The 16,504-nt window shown below is 35.4% G+C and overlaps 1 protein-coding gene across 1 annotated transcript in view; it reads left to right on the forward strand.

The window, feature by feature from the left end:
• The window catches only part of IFIH1 (interferon induced with helicase C domain 1), an 81,355-nt gene that overhangs the window by 28,336 nt on the left and 36,515 nt on the right, over positions 1–16,504 (forward strand). Inside the window, exon 4 of the mRNA XM_044669106.1 lies at positions 10,523–10,627. Coding sequence (XP_044525041.1) covers positions 10,523–10,627 — 105 coding nt within the window. The remainder of the gene's footprint in view (positions 1–10,522; positions 10,628–16,504) is intronic.

Here is a 16,504-nt window from a genome sequence, read left to right on the forward strand (position 1 = left end):
AATGAATAATGCCTCATAAACATATAGAGATACTAAACTGTGCTTTGTAAACCATGATCATTTAGCAAGAAAGAAACTTTGGTCAATAAAAAAAAGCAAGAGAATCATTAGACTGACCCAAAATTAACTATTTCTTCATAATACCACTTGAGGGAGAGGTTGAAAACCATATTAACAACCATTTAAAACATTTTTTTATTTTTAATATTCCCCCATAGTTACATGTTTCATGTTCTTTCCCTCTCCCCTAAGCCCTCCCAGCCCCCTTTAGCCAATGCACAATTCCACTGGGTTTTACATGTATCATTGATCAAGACCTAATTCCATATTATTGATAATTGTATTAGAGTTATCATTTAGTGTCTACATCCCCAATAATATCCCCATCAGCCCATGTGTTCAAGCAGTTAACAACCATTTTCTAAATGTTAGTAGGTACCTGTTATATTATTAAGTAAACCAGTTAAAAAGGGTAACTTTTTAATCCTGTTTTTCATTCTATCTGTATGTCTTCATCCATTAGGAATTAGATATTATTTTAAAATATTTGGAAACTTGAAAGATATAAAGCATATGAAGCATGTTCTTTTGGTTTTTAAATTTTGTTTGTTACATTTAAGTGCCCAGTTAACTCCCTTTCTCCTCCATTAGAGAAGGCATTATTTGACAAAAAAGATTTATGTCTATATAAAACTATGTCTTACTTTTTTTATTTATTGTTTTTTTCCCTGACAGTGGATGTACACAAGTCATTCTTCAAACAATATTTCTGTTGCTATATATAATGTTCTCTAGGTTCTGCTTGTTTCCACTCTTCATGATTTTATGTGTTTTCCCAAAATTAACCTTTTCATCATTTCTTATGGCACAGTGGTATTCCATCACAATAGCCACTCCCTAATTAATGGTCATCCCTTCAATTTTCAGTTCTTTGCCACCTTAAAGAGAGCTGCTATATAGTATTTTAGAACATATAGGAATTTTTTCCCTTTTCACCTGGTCGCCTTAGGAAATAAATCTAATAGAGATATTGCTGGGTCAAAAGATATACACAGTTTTATAACTCTGAGCATAATTCCAAATTGCTTCAACTGAATGTTGTTCCACAACAGTGTATTAATGTCTCCGTTTTTCTATATCCCTTTTAACATTTGTCATTTTGTCTTTTTATCATTTTAACCAGTCTGATAGGTGTGAGATGATATCTCAGAGCTGTTTTGATTTGCATCTCTTTATTCTCTATTTCTAAAAGAAAGATATTCTTTTGAAAGATAGCGTCTCAGTATTATAGATTTAAAACTAGACAGACTGACTGAATTTTGAAACTAAGTAGAAATTTATAAGGCCTTTGGCTAATTCCCTTATTTTTAACCTGATAGTATTAGACAAATGTAGGAAGGAAAGAACCAGGAAATGAACCTTTAGATACTATAGTAAATATGAAATCTATTTCATTATTAAATTCTTTATACTATATATTTTATTTCTGTGAATATTGAAATACAAAAGACTTCAACTCTGCAGAAGCAAAAATATTACTTACAAATTGATCTTATGTTAGAAAAAGGAATTGATGTATACTTGTGATAGTGAAAAAAGAAAATTGGTCAAATGGATATTCACAGGAATAGAGAGAGAAGAACAAAGAATTGATATTTTCCTTTTTCTTTGTTTTTAGAGAAAAACTTAAAACTGCAAGTTTAAGTGATTAATCCTGTCAGGATGGAATCAACATCAATTTCATATCTAAATGGATTTTTATTTTTGTCACATTTCTTGAAAGGACTTTTTTTGATTTTATAGACAATATTGTCAAGCCTATTGGGAAATGTTTCAGATCAAGTGGACAATCTGTAGATGTACCTTATGTGATGTATTTTTGAAGCAGTTCATATCCCTCAGGATTAGGAGTATAAAAATTTTGCACGATATAAGGCATAGCTGGCATGTGCCTTAGATTCACAGATGATGCTAAGTGGGAAAGGATGACACATTGGATAACAGAGTCAGGATGGCTAGCGTACTGGGTTGAATCTAGTAAGATGAATTTCATTAGATACAAATGTAAAGTCTTATATTTGGGTTTTAAAAATTCGTTTCATATATAAGGGACAGGGGAAGTATGGCTAGCTGACAATTAAAAAAATGTTTTTTTATAACCCTTACCTTCCATCTTAGAATCAATACTGGTTCTAAGGCATAAGAGTGGTAAGGGCTAGGCAATGGGAGTTAAGTGACTTGCCCAGTGTCACACAGCTAGGAAGTTGTATAGTAATGTACTCAAAAATTTAAATGATTTAAATTTTGTATGACAGTTATACTGTTAGCCTTAGAATCAATCAGAAGTCAAGGGGTAGGGAAACACTTAAGGGATTCTATCAAAGAAAAATAGATGGAAACAAAGGGATGCAGTTAGGCAATGCCCTAGGTTTTCTACAAAATCTGTTTTTAAAAGTCTATTAAGTTAAACTCTTCAATAAAAATCCAATTTAAGTCCTTCCTCTTTAATAATAATAATAATAATAATAGTAACTTTTATATAGTGCTTTAAAGTAAGCTCAAGAAGATTCTCCCTCCACCCTAGGTTCTAAGGAAACCTCTGAAGGGTAATGGAGTTCATTCTAAAAGTCAGGCCAAACCTGGTATATTACCATCAATATCATTCACCATTGATTACTGCCCCAGTATTGGCTAGTGGATATCTCCTTGATAGAGTTGCTAAGCAATTAACATCAGTTACTTTTACAAAAGAATATTTACTGAAAATATATAGTAAGAACCCAAGTCCCCCAAACCACTCTCCCTTGTACCTCAGTCATTTGGGAGAATGGGATTAAACTTTATGGTATTACTATTACTACAAAAGAATCGCCCTCATCAAGTTCACTTCCAAACTTAGCATAACGGTGGGTGGCGCCACCTCCTCACAAGACACGGCCTCTGAGATGCCTGGTTGTTCTGCCATTGGGCTAGGTCAAGCGGTGTGGAGTTCATGGCTCCACTGGTTCAACAGACTCAACTGCTGGGAAACTCAGACCTCAGAGTCCGCCTCTCTCTGGTGGCCTGTCTACTTTTCAAAGCTCATAAGCTTGTAGCCTAGCCCAGTGATGGGCAACCTACGGCCCAGGGGCCAGATGTGGCCCCCTCAAACATTCTATCCAGCCACGGGACATTATTCCCAATCTGACAAATACAATGAGTAGGTTACAATACAATGAATCTTTGAAAGAGTTGCCTTAGAAACAGACGGACAGATGAGCATTTCCTTTCCTTTGGCCCCCTCTTTAAAAAGTTTGCCCATCACTGGCATCGTCCAATCTATTTCCAACACTCATTCATCTCATAGCAAGGAAGAATAAAACACAGCAGAGACAGAAAGAACAGTCAGTACTCATGGCTTCCTGTCAGTTGGGGAGGGAGAGTAGATGGCTGGCATGACCTCTCTCTTCTTATGTAGTCCTTACATTATTCTCCTCCAGGATGAGATAAAATAAGCTGGTTAATTCCTTTTGTATGGACATTCAGTTCCAGCTGATCAGCTAATTAAAAGGCTTTTCTTCATCACTCAGTTCGGAGCCAGGAAGCAGTCACAGAATTTGGGGCTGTTGTTGAGTCTTGTCTGACTCTTCATGACCTTATTTGGGGTTTTCTTGGCAAAGACACTTCAGTGGTTTGCCATTTCTGGCTTCAGCTCATTTTACAGATGAAGAAACTTGGGCAAACTGAGTTACATGACATACCCAGGGACACAAGTTAGTGTCTGAAGCCAGATGTGAACTCAGGAAAACGAATCTTTGTGACTCCCAAGTCCAGTGCTGTATCCTCTGTCGGCCCACAGAATTTCTGTGCCTTTTCCAAAGTGGAGAGTCAAGACCTTTCATCCCACTTCCCACACTTCTAAAACAGGTGCATCAAGAATCCATTTGATTTGTCACCAGACAGATCTGACGACTTATGCTGGAAGGGGTGGACTTTCATTGGGTTCACAAATTTGATTTTGTGTATGCACACATATAGCATATATTTATACTGGTGTATGTCTTATCTAATTAAATAAAATGTGATCTTCTTGAGGGCTAGGACTATTTACTTTTGTCTTTGTATCCCCAGGATGGGTGATCGTAGTGCAGTGACTAGTACACAGTAAGTGCTCATTGATTGATTAATTGATTCATTCATTTCAACAAGAATTTATTAAACCTCAACTATGTTCCAGTCACTGTGCTAAGCCCTGGAGATACAAGGACAGAAACAAAATAGTCTCTTCTCTCAAGGAGCTTCCATTTAATAGGAGGGAGAAACATGAACACAGATGTAAAGTAAAGATGAAGTAATTGGTCTTTGTGTGTGTGTGTGTGTTGGGGGGATATCAGCAATTGAGGGGTTTAGGACAGTTACTGACTAGGATGCAGCATTTGAATTGAGTCTTGAAGGAAACTAGGGATTATGAAAGGCAGAGATGAGTAGGAATTGAATTCCAGGTATGGGAGACTTACTCAAAGAAGTGGATAGGGGAACTAGAATGACACATTTGGGGAATAACAAATAGGCCAATTTGGATGAAATGTAGAGAATGTAAATAATAATATGCAATAGTCCTGTATTGGAAATGTAGGCTGGGACCAGATTATAAAGGACTTAAATGCCAAATAGAGCAGTACCTATTATATTCTAGAGGCCAAATGGAGTTTCTTGCATTAGGAATGTGGAATTGGCCACTGTGATAGGCCCTACCTGAAATGTGCTGGTGGCTCTGAGAGTAAAATCAATAGGACAGATATAAAGATATAGGATTCATAGGCAGAAAGACGATATTTGAACCAATGGGAGTTGATATGATCACCCAGAGAGTGTAGGGAAAGAAGAGAAAAGGGCCCAGGATGGAGCCCTGGGGCATTTCGAAGAAAAGGAGATGGAAAGAGAAGTACATAGCGCTTATTATGTTCCAGGCACTGTGCTAAATACTTTACAGAACTTATCTTGTTTGAACCTCACAACCACCATGAGAGATAGGAACAATTTATCACCACCATTTTACAGTTGAGAAAACAGACAGTCTAAGTGACCCATCCACAGTCTCATGGCCATTGAGTGTCAGGTAACATTTGAGCTCAATCTTCCTGTCTCCTCTACGCCCAGTGCTTTGTCTAGTGTGTTACCTAATTGCCCTAAGGAAGGAGACACAAATGAGGATCTAGCAAAAGAAACGGGAAGGAGCTGCCAAGAGAGTAGAAGGAGAACAAGAAAAGAACCAATGTCACAAAAATCCAGAGAAGAGAGACTACTGAAAAAAGGAGGGATGAGCAGGAGTGTCCAAAGCTGCAAGGAGGTTAAGAAGGATTAGGACTTAGAAGAAGGTGTAGCGTTTAACAGATCAGGTCTCACATCACAACTCCCCAACTATAAAAGATAACAAGAGAAAAATGATAAATGTTGGAGGGGAAGTGGGGAAATGGGTACATTAGTATGTTGTTAAGGGAGCTGTGAAATGGTTCCATCATTCTTGAAATCAACTTGGAACAATGTCCAGAAAGTTGCCAAACTGTGTATATCTTTGACCCAAAAATGCTAGACCTATATTCCAAAGATACCAAATAAAGGATAAAAATATCTATACATTTAAACATATATTTATAGGAGTCCTTTTCATAATAGCTCCAAACTGGAACCTAAGGGATTGTCTTCCTTTTGGAGAATGCCTAAAGCAATTGTCATATATGCATGGAATAGAATATTATTGTGCCATAACAATTGAGGAAATGTACAATCTATGAGCTGATGCAGAATAAAATAAGTAGAGATGGGAAATAATTTATGCAATTATAGAGAAAAACAATTTTAGACATTAAAACTTTGGTCAACACAGTGATCAACCAAGGTCCAAAAACATGAAAATAAAACAGACCACTCAACTCCTCACAGAAGTGATGAACTTAAAATGTAGAAAGAGGTAGACATTTTTGGAAAGTGGTCAATAGGAGAATTTGTTTGAACAAAGTATGTAGATGTTTTTTGAGGGATTTGTTTTGTTTTGTTTTTAACTTGATCATTTGGGGTGGGTTAATAAGAAGAAAAGATATGCTAAAATACTTGTTACTTAAAAATGAAAATTTTTAAAATTAAATTAATTGGTCACCTTAGAGAAAATGGTTTTGGGGTCTAAAGCAAGTTTGTAGAGGGATAAGGAATGAGAGGAGAGGAAGTAGAGGCAAAAAAGTATAGACAGCTTTTCGGTGAAAGGGAGGAGAGATAAAGGACAAATGTCTCCATCAATTAATCAGTCAACAATTTGAGTATTTACTATGTGCCAAGAGTTGTGACAAGATCTGAGGATACCAAGCCACTGCCTTAGGAAGTTTACATTCTGATGAGGGAAACAATATCAACATATACTTATATGTGTATATACATAGTGGAAGGGAGTGTACCAATAGCTGAGAGCATCAGAAAAGGCTTCATATGGGGGCAGCTGGGTAGTTCAGTGGATTGAGAGCCAGGCCTAGAGATGGGAGGTCCTAGGTTCAAATCTGGCCTTAGACACTTCCCAGCTGTGTGACCCTTGGCAAGTCACTTGACCCCCATTGCCTACCTTTAACACTCTTCTACCTTGGAGCCAATACTCATTATTGACTACAAGACGCAAGATAAGGGCTTAAAAAATAAATAAATAAAATTTAAAAAAAAGAGAAAAGAAAAGAAAAGGCTTCATATTTATGGTGGCATTTGAGCTGAGACTTGAAAGAAACTAAGATTTCCAAGAGGTAGAGATAAAAAAGAGAGGCATTCTAAATTTAGGGCACAGTCAGTACAAAGGCATGGAAGTCAGACAGTAAGAGTAGGTCTCAGAATACTACAACGAGGAGAGTAATGTATAAGAAGATGGGAAGTAAGAAAAGGTCAGGATATAGAGAGATTTTTTTTAATGTTAAAGAGTAGAGTTTCTGTTTGATTCTGGAGGCATCATAGAGCCACCAGAACTTATTAAACAGGGGCAAAAGGATCAGACTTGAATTTTGGAAAAATCACTTTGGGGTTAGGATTAAAATTTTCTGGAGCATATATCTTAATTTATAATTATTTGTTAAATAAATTAAAAGAGTGGACCAGAGAAAGAAAAGGCACCAGCTACATGTGGCCAGCTGTTCCCTTCAGAAGTCTCCTCTCCTAGCCAAAGTTTGCTCAAAAACTTGCCCTTTCCTCACCACCTTCCCTGAGCTCACTACGTGGTCCCATTACAGATGAGCCTCCTCTCACCATGGTTCTGGGACAAAGGAGCCAGCTACATCGTGCTCTCCTAACCCCCTCCTTTCTCCCTTTGGCTGGCAAAAGGGACCTTTTTCCTTTCTGGACCCAAACTTATGTTTTCACTGATATCACTTTACTGAGTCCTTCTGACTTGGCAGTCTCTAAACAGAGGCTGGTCTTCCAGATGCCCAGAGTCCCATGGAATAAGAGGCAAGCATCCTCTAAGCGCATCCCAAAGGGTGCATGTGTCCTCCTTTCACAGCTAAACCCTAGACTGTGTGCTTAACTCAGAGAGAGGGGTTGAATGGCAACCTCCAAAGAATGGGGTTCAGGATAGTGTTAAATTCTCACAGTGGTGATATGAAAGATAGACTAGAGCCTGGAGAAACTTAAGGTAGGGAGACCATTAGGAGGCTCTTGCAGTAATCTAGGTGAGAAGTAAGTAAGAAGGGTGGTGGCTATATGGAGAAGAGAAGACACGTGCAAGAAATGTTGAAGAAATGTCAAGATTTGGCAACAGGTTGGATATGTGGAGTGAAACTGATGGGCCATAAACCAATTGGTGAGTTAAGGGGGGGGTGTCTACCTCAAGCAAATGAAGACTTCCCATGGCAGAATGGACAGAAGAGAATACTTTGTTCCATTGGCCATGAAGGTAGTTGTGGGATTTCACATGGAGAAGGGCCACATCTTTATTAGACATTAGAGCAAAGAAAGAGAATGGGTAATGATGCCAAGGGGTGTTTTTTTTTTTATGAAAAATAAAGGAGTAGAGAGAGTCCAGGAATAACCTCTTTCTCAGCAAAGTACAGGAGAGGTTCTTTGTTGAGAAAATGGGGAAAGGAAATGATGTAGAAATCTTGAGCAATGAAAATGTTTGGAACAATGACAGTGAGGACTTAATTAAGGAAGAGTAAAATGATTGCATCTCAGCTGTAAGGACCTCTAGCATAGACTAGATAATAGATAAATTTGTGGTAACCTTGGTTAGCACTGTCCTGTGGCTTTTTCTGGCACCATTCTTCAGTAGCATGTGCATAAGAGTGGAGAAGGAAGATGGTGGGGGTTACATAGCATTAGGGTTTGGTAGGGGAACCATCATGCTACAGTAGAAAAAGAACTCAAAGGACCTATGTTAAAATTCTGACTCAGATCGTGTGACTGTGGACATGCCATTTCAGGATCTATTTCATGATCTATAAAATGAAGTGGTTAGAGTAAAAGACTGTTAATGTTTCTTCCAGTTGTAAACCCATAATCTTTTTATTAAGACATAAATGGCAATTGGACTAGGGAAGAAAGGGGTGTAAGTGAACTATTATGTGGTAAGTTCCATAAGGGCAGCAATTATATAATTTTTTAGCACCTGGGTTTGCACATTAATAGTAGGCTTTTAATAAATATTGATTTAAGTTGAATTGAACTCTCCTATTCCAAGTATTGGGTAAGATCTTTTTAGCTTATGAAACTTGGTGAATTACAACCTAGCCCAATAAAATATGCATACCACGTCCCTTGAAAGCTAAAGGGAACTGATAAGAATTTTATAGAAAAATTCTCTGCTAATATGCATTTTGTTTAAGCATATTAGAACAACATAAATACACAAATGTGAAAATACTGTGCTTATCAGTTGTCACAGATTAGCTCCAAAACTCAGATTTGAAGGCTCCCTTATGATTGCAGGGGAAAACCTATACATCTCGCTGAGAGATTTTAAATATGGCACTTTGCAATTCCCAGAGGTACCTCTTGTTAGTAGCTCCGAGGAGAGTGTGGGATAGAGTTGTCAAGTAGGAGAATTTTATGGGCAGATGTACCAGTGAGAGGAGTATGTTATTTAGTGAGAAAAAGGCAAGGAATAAAATCAAACAGGAAAAATACCTTTGAGTACTTCTTAATCTAGAAAAAAATTTAAAATATGTTCTCTTGTTAATTTTTATCTGTTATTTTTGGCTAAATTTACTTTGAGAGAATCAGTGACATCATAATGACTAACTGGAAATAGAAACAAAAATGATCTGATCTTCAAAAACTATGTGTAATAAAAAAATTTCCCTAGTGATATTAAAAGAACATGTGATTTCCATTTTTATTGTCAAAATATAAACATTTAAATTGATTTACTTCCATTTCATTCATTCAATAAACAATTATTAAGTGGCCCAAGTCCTGTAGTAACAAAGGCAAAAGCAAAATAGTCCCTGTCCTCAGGGAGCTTGGATTCTATAAGGGAAGAAGAATGTGCAAAGATAAATGAAAATAGATCACCTTCCAGGTCTCTACTGAATTCCCTGAAGATGTACACAGAGTAGAGCACTAACATGTGGGCATTTCATGAAAGACCTGCTAAAGAAGGTGGCATCTAAGCAGAGCCTTGAAGGAATCCAGAGATTCTGTGATATTATTTGGATTTTAAGAGATTTTGACTATTGATTCTCATCTTAAAAATGCCCTTCTATAATGCTTGAAGAGAAATCCACAAAGAGGAAATATTTGGAGAGATAGTGAAAGAGTTTTCCAGAGTAGTTTTTTTTGAGAACCTTAAAGGGGAAAATCAGAGTGGTTAAGGCAATGATAAAGAATCCTTTCATCTGTTCACATCACTCACTAAGATTTAGCTTAATGCTAATAAAGGGCAAGGTTGAATTCCAACCTTAATTCCTTCTTCTACTATGAATTTTAGATCAACCTATTTTCATACTTATCAGTGAAAAGCAAATGAAATTTCATTTTGGTGATTTGAAATTAGATTTTTGTTGTCTAATTATAGTATTTTCATAGTCAATCAATATATTACTAGAGTTGCTTAATGTCTTGCAAAATTTACATGTATAGAATTTAGTGAGATCCAGATAATCTTTTGGTAGATAAGATAATGATATCAAGTCCAGTTTTTTTTCCCCCAGGTTTTTCTTGTATAACTTGTACCAATGGAAAAAGGTGCCCCAATAAGTCCCAGTGCAATGATTGCATTCGACCGTCTTCTATTTCCCCATGGGTACATTCTCACTATGTTGTACTTGCTAAGAAACCAGTATTTCATAGTTGATCATCAATGTTTGTCTCCCCATCCAGCAGCTGCTTGCCCAAAGTGGTGAATTTTTTTAATGTAGCTATCCAGAAACTCTTACCTTACCTTTTCAGCATCTCCTTTGGGTGTGCCTTCACCACTCACACTGAACTGTATGTACTGTGTATTGTAGAGGTGTGCAGTTAAAAATACGTTTACGCTTGGAAATATTTTTAAAATATTTTAAAATGTTTTCCTTTGCAGAATCAGACACAAGTTTGGCAGAAGGAAGTGTCAGCTGCTTAGATGAAAGTCTTGGACATAACAGCAACATGGGCAGTGTTTCAGGCACCATGGGAAGTGATTCAGGTACCGTATAACTGTTGTGTAAACCTTAAAAAGTGTGAAATAAGACAACATATAGTAGGAAGAGTGGGGGCTGCGGCTTATACCCTACTTAGTGTATTTATGGAAGTTGAAACAATTCTTTTCCACTGTGAGGTCGTTTTGGAACTTTGCCATATACCTTCTTTTGAAGTGTAACCTACAAAAGTCTTTCAGAACTAAATAATCTAATTTAGATTCAGAACCTGTCTTTTGGTCTGGCACATTCTAAATTCCATAGAGTCGTAGCTATTTTATTTATGAAATCTGTTATAATTTAATTTATTGCTTTTGGATTCTGTACTTCTTTTTGTACATGTGCCCAAATGCCCAGGGGCATATTTTTAATCCAAGAATTAATAAAGATTTGGCTAATGAGAGTAAAAATGTATGTGGCTTTGTAAATAATAATATAATAACTGCTCTTAAAATGCATATTCAAAAAAGGACATGTAGAAAAGAAAAAGAATTCTATTTCTTCTAAATGTTGCCAGAAAAGAAACAAGAATTACAAATTATTTGGTCATTTGTTTTAGGGGGGAAAATTGTAAAGATTTGTGTGAAGACCACTGGTAAACTCTTATCTACTGTTTTTGTTTTGGAGTCAGGAAAGTGGCCACATTAGAGATGAAACATTCTAGTACTTTTTGATTCTATAGCCTAGTGGTAGAAAAAAACAGAATAAAGAATATGTGTATATTTGGGAGTTCCCTACAAAGCACTTAAAAAAATCCCATAAATATAAATCTGAAAGAATTTTTAGAGAAATCACAGAAATATTGGACTGAAGAGGAAACATTATAAAATCATTCCAGAAAGACTGTTTTTAAAGATCTCAAGAGGAAATTCATATGCTCTTTTGATCACATTTCATTTCTCATAATCCTACTTCTAAAATCACAAAAGAAAAAATTGTCATTTTGAATATCAACCACGTATAATAATAAAAAGGGCATCATTATTTTCAATTAAAAAGAATTCAGCTCAGTATTGTTTATTTAGTATTTACTATGTACCTTTTTCCCTGAGGAAGGCAGTGTGGTAGTGAAATAAACTTGGAGTTGGGAAAGAATCAAATCCTGGCTTTGGTACATCTTAATATGTACTTGGACAAGAAACAACCTCAATTTTGTTATTTATAAAATAGGGGTAATAGTATTTTTACAACCTACCTCACATCAGGGGCACTATGTATTTAAATCATTTAAAGTGTGTTTTAAATATAATTTGTTATTATTGCTTATTTAATTTTGCTTCTTTTATTAGATAAACAAATGCTCTAATGGAAAGAGAGCTCACCTTAGGAAATGAAAGAGCTGGGTTGGAATATCACCTCTGACACATACTGGCTCTGACCCTGGGCAAGTTGCTTAACCTCCTAGTGATGTGGTCAACTCTCTGGTGCCAACCGGCATTGGTAGGAGGAGTTTTCACATCTGAGAGTTCTCTATATCAGTAATATTGCATAGAAATTATGTATTTTAGTCATATATTTCATGTACTTGCCATCAGAAATTGAGGTTGGTACTTCCCAGATCACCCTATTAATAAATATCAAAGTACTAAAATAAAGAAGTGGGGAAGATTATTTCAGATTAGGGATGGGGAATAGGTGGTTGGTGGAGAATAATGCTATAAGCAGATAATGATGTCCCCAAAAGGAGACGTTATTGTGGCAACAGTGCTCTGGCCTTATCATTTGGGAATAAGAAATTCACAGATCCTTCTCTGCTGCTTTAAGCCTAAAGAAAGATGGGAAGGTCAGCTCCATTGAAGAGAATTTTAGGGAAAAATGATGTCATCAAGTGAAATATTTTTAGCGATATGGGGAGTAGACCTGGGGAAACATCATGAGAGACTAAATAGGGAAATGAAGTATAAGAGAACATAATACAGCGTGTCCCAGAAGTTTTGGTACAGATTTGAGCTATTAAAACTATTTAAGTTACACTAAGATTTTTTGGACTCCTTATTTATTAGAATATGATAGCATCTATATCAGTTAAGTTGTTAACAGGAGTAAGGGAAGTAGATCATTGAGAGGTAGCATGCATGTATTTTTTTAGGGAGGAGTAACAGTGAAAACAATTTGCTTTAGAAAAAAAAGAATTAAGTTTAATTAGCTAGCTCAGGGTTTCATGGACCCCTATATACTTTTCTTTCTCACTAGGTAGTAGATCTGACATGATAGTTTAATAGAAAACAAGATTTAAGACCTTATCAAATGTTATTCATGTTACATAATAAGATTAATTTCTAGCTAGATTTTACATAATAAAACATTTTAGGAACCTTCATGGATTGTGATTCTGATTAGACCTTTGTTTCTTAAGTGAATTTTTATTTATCTTATTCAGGATTCATTAACATTCATTCCTAAAGTCAACAAATATGTACAATGCATTCATGGTATCTGAGGTATTATGCTAGATGTCTTAGAAATATTAAGAAATGTTTGCTGAAATACAAGACTTGTTCAATCCAATCCTAAACATACTTATAAAATGCAAATTTGTCAGGAAACCATCATTTATTACCAACTATGTGCCAGGCATTTTGCTAAGCACTGGGGAAAAATACAAAGAAAGAAAAACATAGTCTCTGCTCTCAAGAAATTCACAGTCTAATGGAGATGGGGGTGGTAGGAAGAACAACCTACTAATTCTTACAGTTGCTATTTTTTCCCTTCCTTCAGACATGATTGGGGTTTAATCTTTAGCCATGGCTGGAAAGATACACGTCCATAGGCGCTGCCCTTGTATCTTTATTTAGAAAACAGTATTGTAGGTTTAGAATGAGAAGAAAGCTTAGAAATAATTTATCACATTCCCAGCCTACCTTGATTTTCAAGCATATGCTTCCTTGATGAAGTACTTTACTTTGTTTCCTCCTTAGAGTCCCTTGTTACATATTACACCCTGCTCATATATATAATGTGTTCCTCCATTGATTTCTAGGCCATACTTGTTTTCAATTACTTAAGCCACCCTAGTGTTCCATGAACAATAACCAAACAATTATGTGAGTAAAATACAACTTTTAAAAAGATGGCTCTTTATTTTGCAGTGAAGTTTGATATTTTGAAAGGAATTTTGCTATTTATTGAAGGCAAACTATTCCATTCTCCTCCTGTTTAATCCTGGACCTCACTATTATTCATTGACTTTGCTATTTACCCAAAATATTTTCACTGATAGATAATCTCTTTAGTCCATCTTGGTGTCAAAATCTGGACAACAGACATTGTTAGTCCATTTGTTTTTTTTTCCTGTGCAAATAATAAGATTAAAATTTTCAGTAGTTGTGAGTCTTCATAGTGTTTAGAGCTTGTTGCAAAATTCTCAGGGTTATCTGAAAACAGGAGCATCTGAGGGACCTCATTGCCCAGAAGAAAACCCTCTGCAACTTGGATTTTAGACTGTCTCCTTCATGATATATATAAACATATTTGGCAAGCATATATCTCTTTTGTTTTATTTTAACTTGATATTTACAGTTGAAGAATCATCAAACTCTGCCATACCTTTCAAGAAATCTTGGATAACTTTAATATGGCAATGGAAGACACCTTATTGGAAGAATGCTTTTAAGACAGTGTTTTTCTATATGGAATAAAATATGTTTTTGATGGCAAAATAATGGCACAATGATATCTTATATCTTAGTCATCATTTGGTCAGTCATGTAATGGTAAAGATAAGACATAAAATGGAATATTATATGCAAGTGTATCTCTCCCCTCCTAATAACCAAATTGAGAAGATCCTTGATATTTTTCTATTAAAATTATTTATAGATCAGAAAATTGTTTGCTATAAAAATGTAGACAGTGTAGTAGCAATATTTCTCTTGGTTATCTTTTCTGATATTAATATGATCTGAGATTTTTTTCCCTATCCTTTTTAGCATCTTCCCTTCCTTCAGATTCTTTGTGAAGCAATCCCTCAATATCAACACCATTGTGTGGCCTCAGGCAGGAGTCTCTTCTAAGTATACTGTTATAATCCAGCTGCTTTTCCAGTTTTTGTGGGAGGGAGATGGGGTTCTATCATTTCTTCCATTTGTACCATTTCTGTCTCCTCTTCAAGCACATTAGGGACCATAATGTCAGAGACAGGAATTGGTGGCTTAGTTGTTCTCAAACGTTTAAAAAAATGTTCACAGATCTTTTCCATTTTTCTTTTATTTGTTGATATCTGTACATTTTTATCCTTAAATTTCATAAAGGTGATTTTCTTAGTTGGATCTATTACCAAGATTTCTTCAAATTGGTTTTAGCCTTTGCTGCTACCTTTTTATTAGTTTATGATGCTCATAATCTGCCATCTTTATCTGTGAGATTTGATGAATAAATTTATATTCTAACCCCAGGTTTCCTATGACAACCATATCTTCTGCTTGAAAAGTGAAATGTTTGATGAACCTACTTTTTAGACCTTTTAGTTATTTTTATGGCAATTAATTTACATTGTTAAAACTGCTGTATTCACACACCATATAATTGTCTTTGTTCATATCTTTCTCCACATAGCTCATCTAGTTTGACTAGATCTGGGTTCATTTTTTTTCAGTTACACACCATTATCTTTTTCTGATAGCTTCATACTAATTTTGAGATTTGTTTTATTAAATTTAATTTGTTTGTTGTTAAATGGTAAATACATAGTTAATTCACTAGTGATTCTAATTTTAATTATCTTCTGTGTTTTAAAATAAAATAATTTTCATTTTTTTCAATATTATTGGTACTTGCTATGTCTAGTGCCTACTGATTCTATCCTTGAAGAAGGTATTCAGGCATTAGGCTTCTATAAATTTGAGGCCTCTCTAATCCCTTATTTTTTATCTGTATTTTCTACTACATTTTGTATCTTCCTTGTTTATTCCCATTTGAATTGAAGTTGTTGAGCATCAGATTATATATTGATACAATCTGAAGAATCTTATTAAGCTCTTTCTTATAATTTTGGTATATCTTCATCCTCTGAAGCCTGATGTTGGTGTATTTAAAAAATACTTTTTGTAAACAGGTCAGCTAAATAGTAGACAGAGAATATAGAGCTCTAGCCTTGGGGTAAAGAAGACCTGAGTTCAAATTTTGCCATAACCACTTACTAGCTGTGTATGACCCTCAGCAAGTCAATTAACCTATCTAGGCCTCACTTTCCATCTGTAATATGGGAATAACAACATTTATTATGTGGGTTGTTGTGAGGATCAAATGAGATATTTGTTAAGTTCTTTGTAAACCTTAAAGCACTACATAAACATTAGCTATCATCATTGTTATTATGCGCTCATCAGTAAGAGACTTTGAATGTCCTATGGAATATTCTTTTTTGTATTTGGTCACAGAGTAAAATCAACTCTACCAATTCCCTTATTTTCCTGTCCAAGGAGAAGGAATAAATAATCTTTCCACTTAACTGAAACTTCTTTTTTCTTCTAATTTAATTTGTAACAAGAATGTAAAGATCAGTACTATTAGTTCCTTCAGTTGTATCTTGGCACATTCCTGAAGGATCATTTTCACTGTAACTTTATATTCTCCAAGGGTGCCAGCCCTCTTGGCCCATTCTCCATACATGCCTAGCTAATCATTGATTAAGCATATCTCATTTAGAATACCAAAATATGATAAAAAAATTTTAGATAATATAAAAACAATGTGATTCTTATCCTGTTTCCCTTTCCTGACACTGCCACCATCACTATAAGAAGCAGAAGGTTAGGCACACAGCACTTGTAGTTTATTTTTGTTTCATAGGTTGTTCGTGGCCAAAAAATTTCATCACCAAATGGCCAGCCCTAATGGTGATAGCTTTTGAAAAGTGGACTCAATCTTTTGCTGAGACTATTCTT

This window comes from Gracilinanus agilis, chromosome 3 (assembly GCF_016433145.1).
Source record: "Gracilinanus agilis isolate LMUSP501 chromosome 3, AgileGrace, whole genome shotgun sequence".
NCBI classification, from domain to species: Eukaryota; Metazoa; Chordata; class Mammalia; order Didelphimorphia; family Didelphidae; genus Gracilinanus; species Gracilinanus agilis.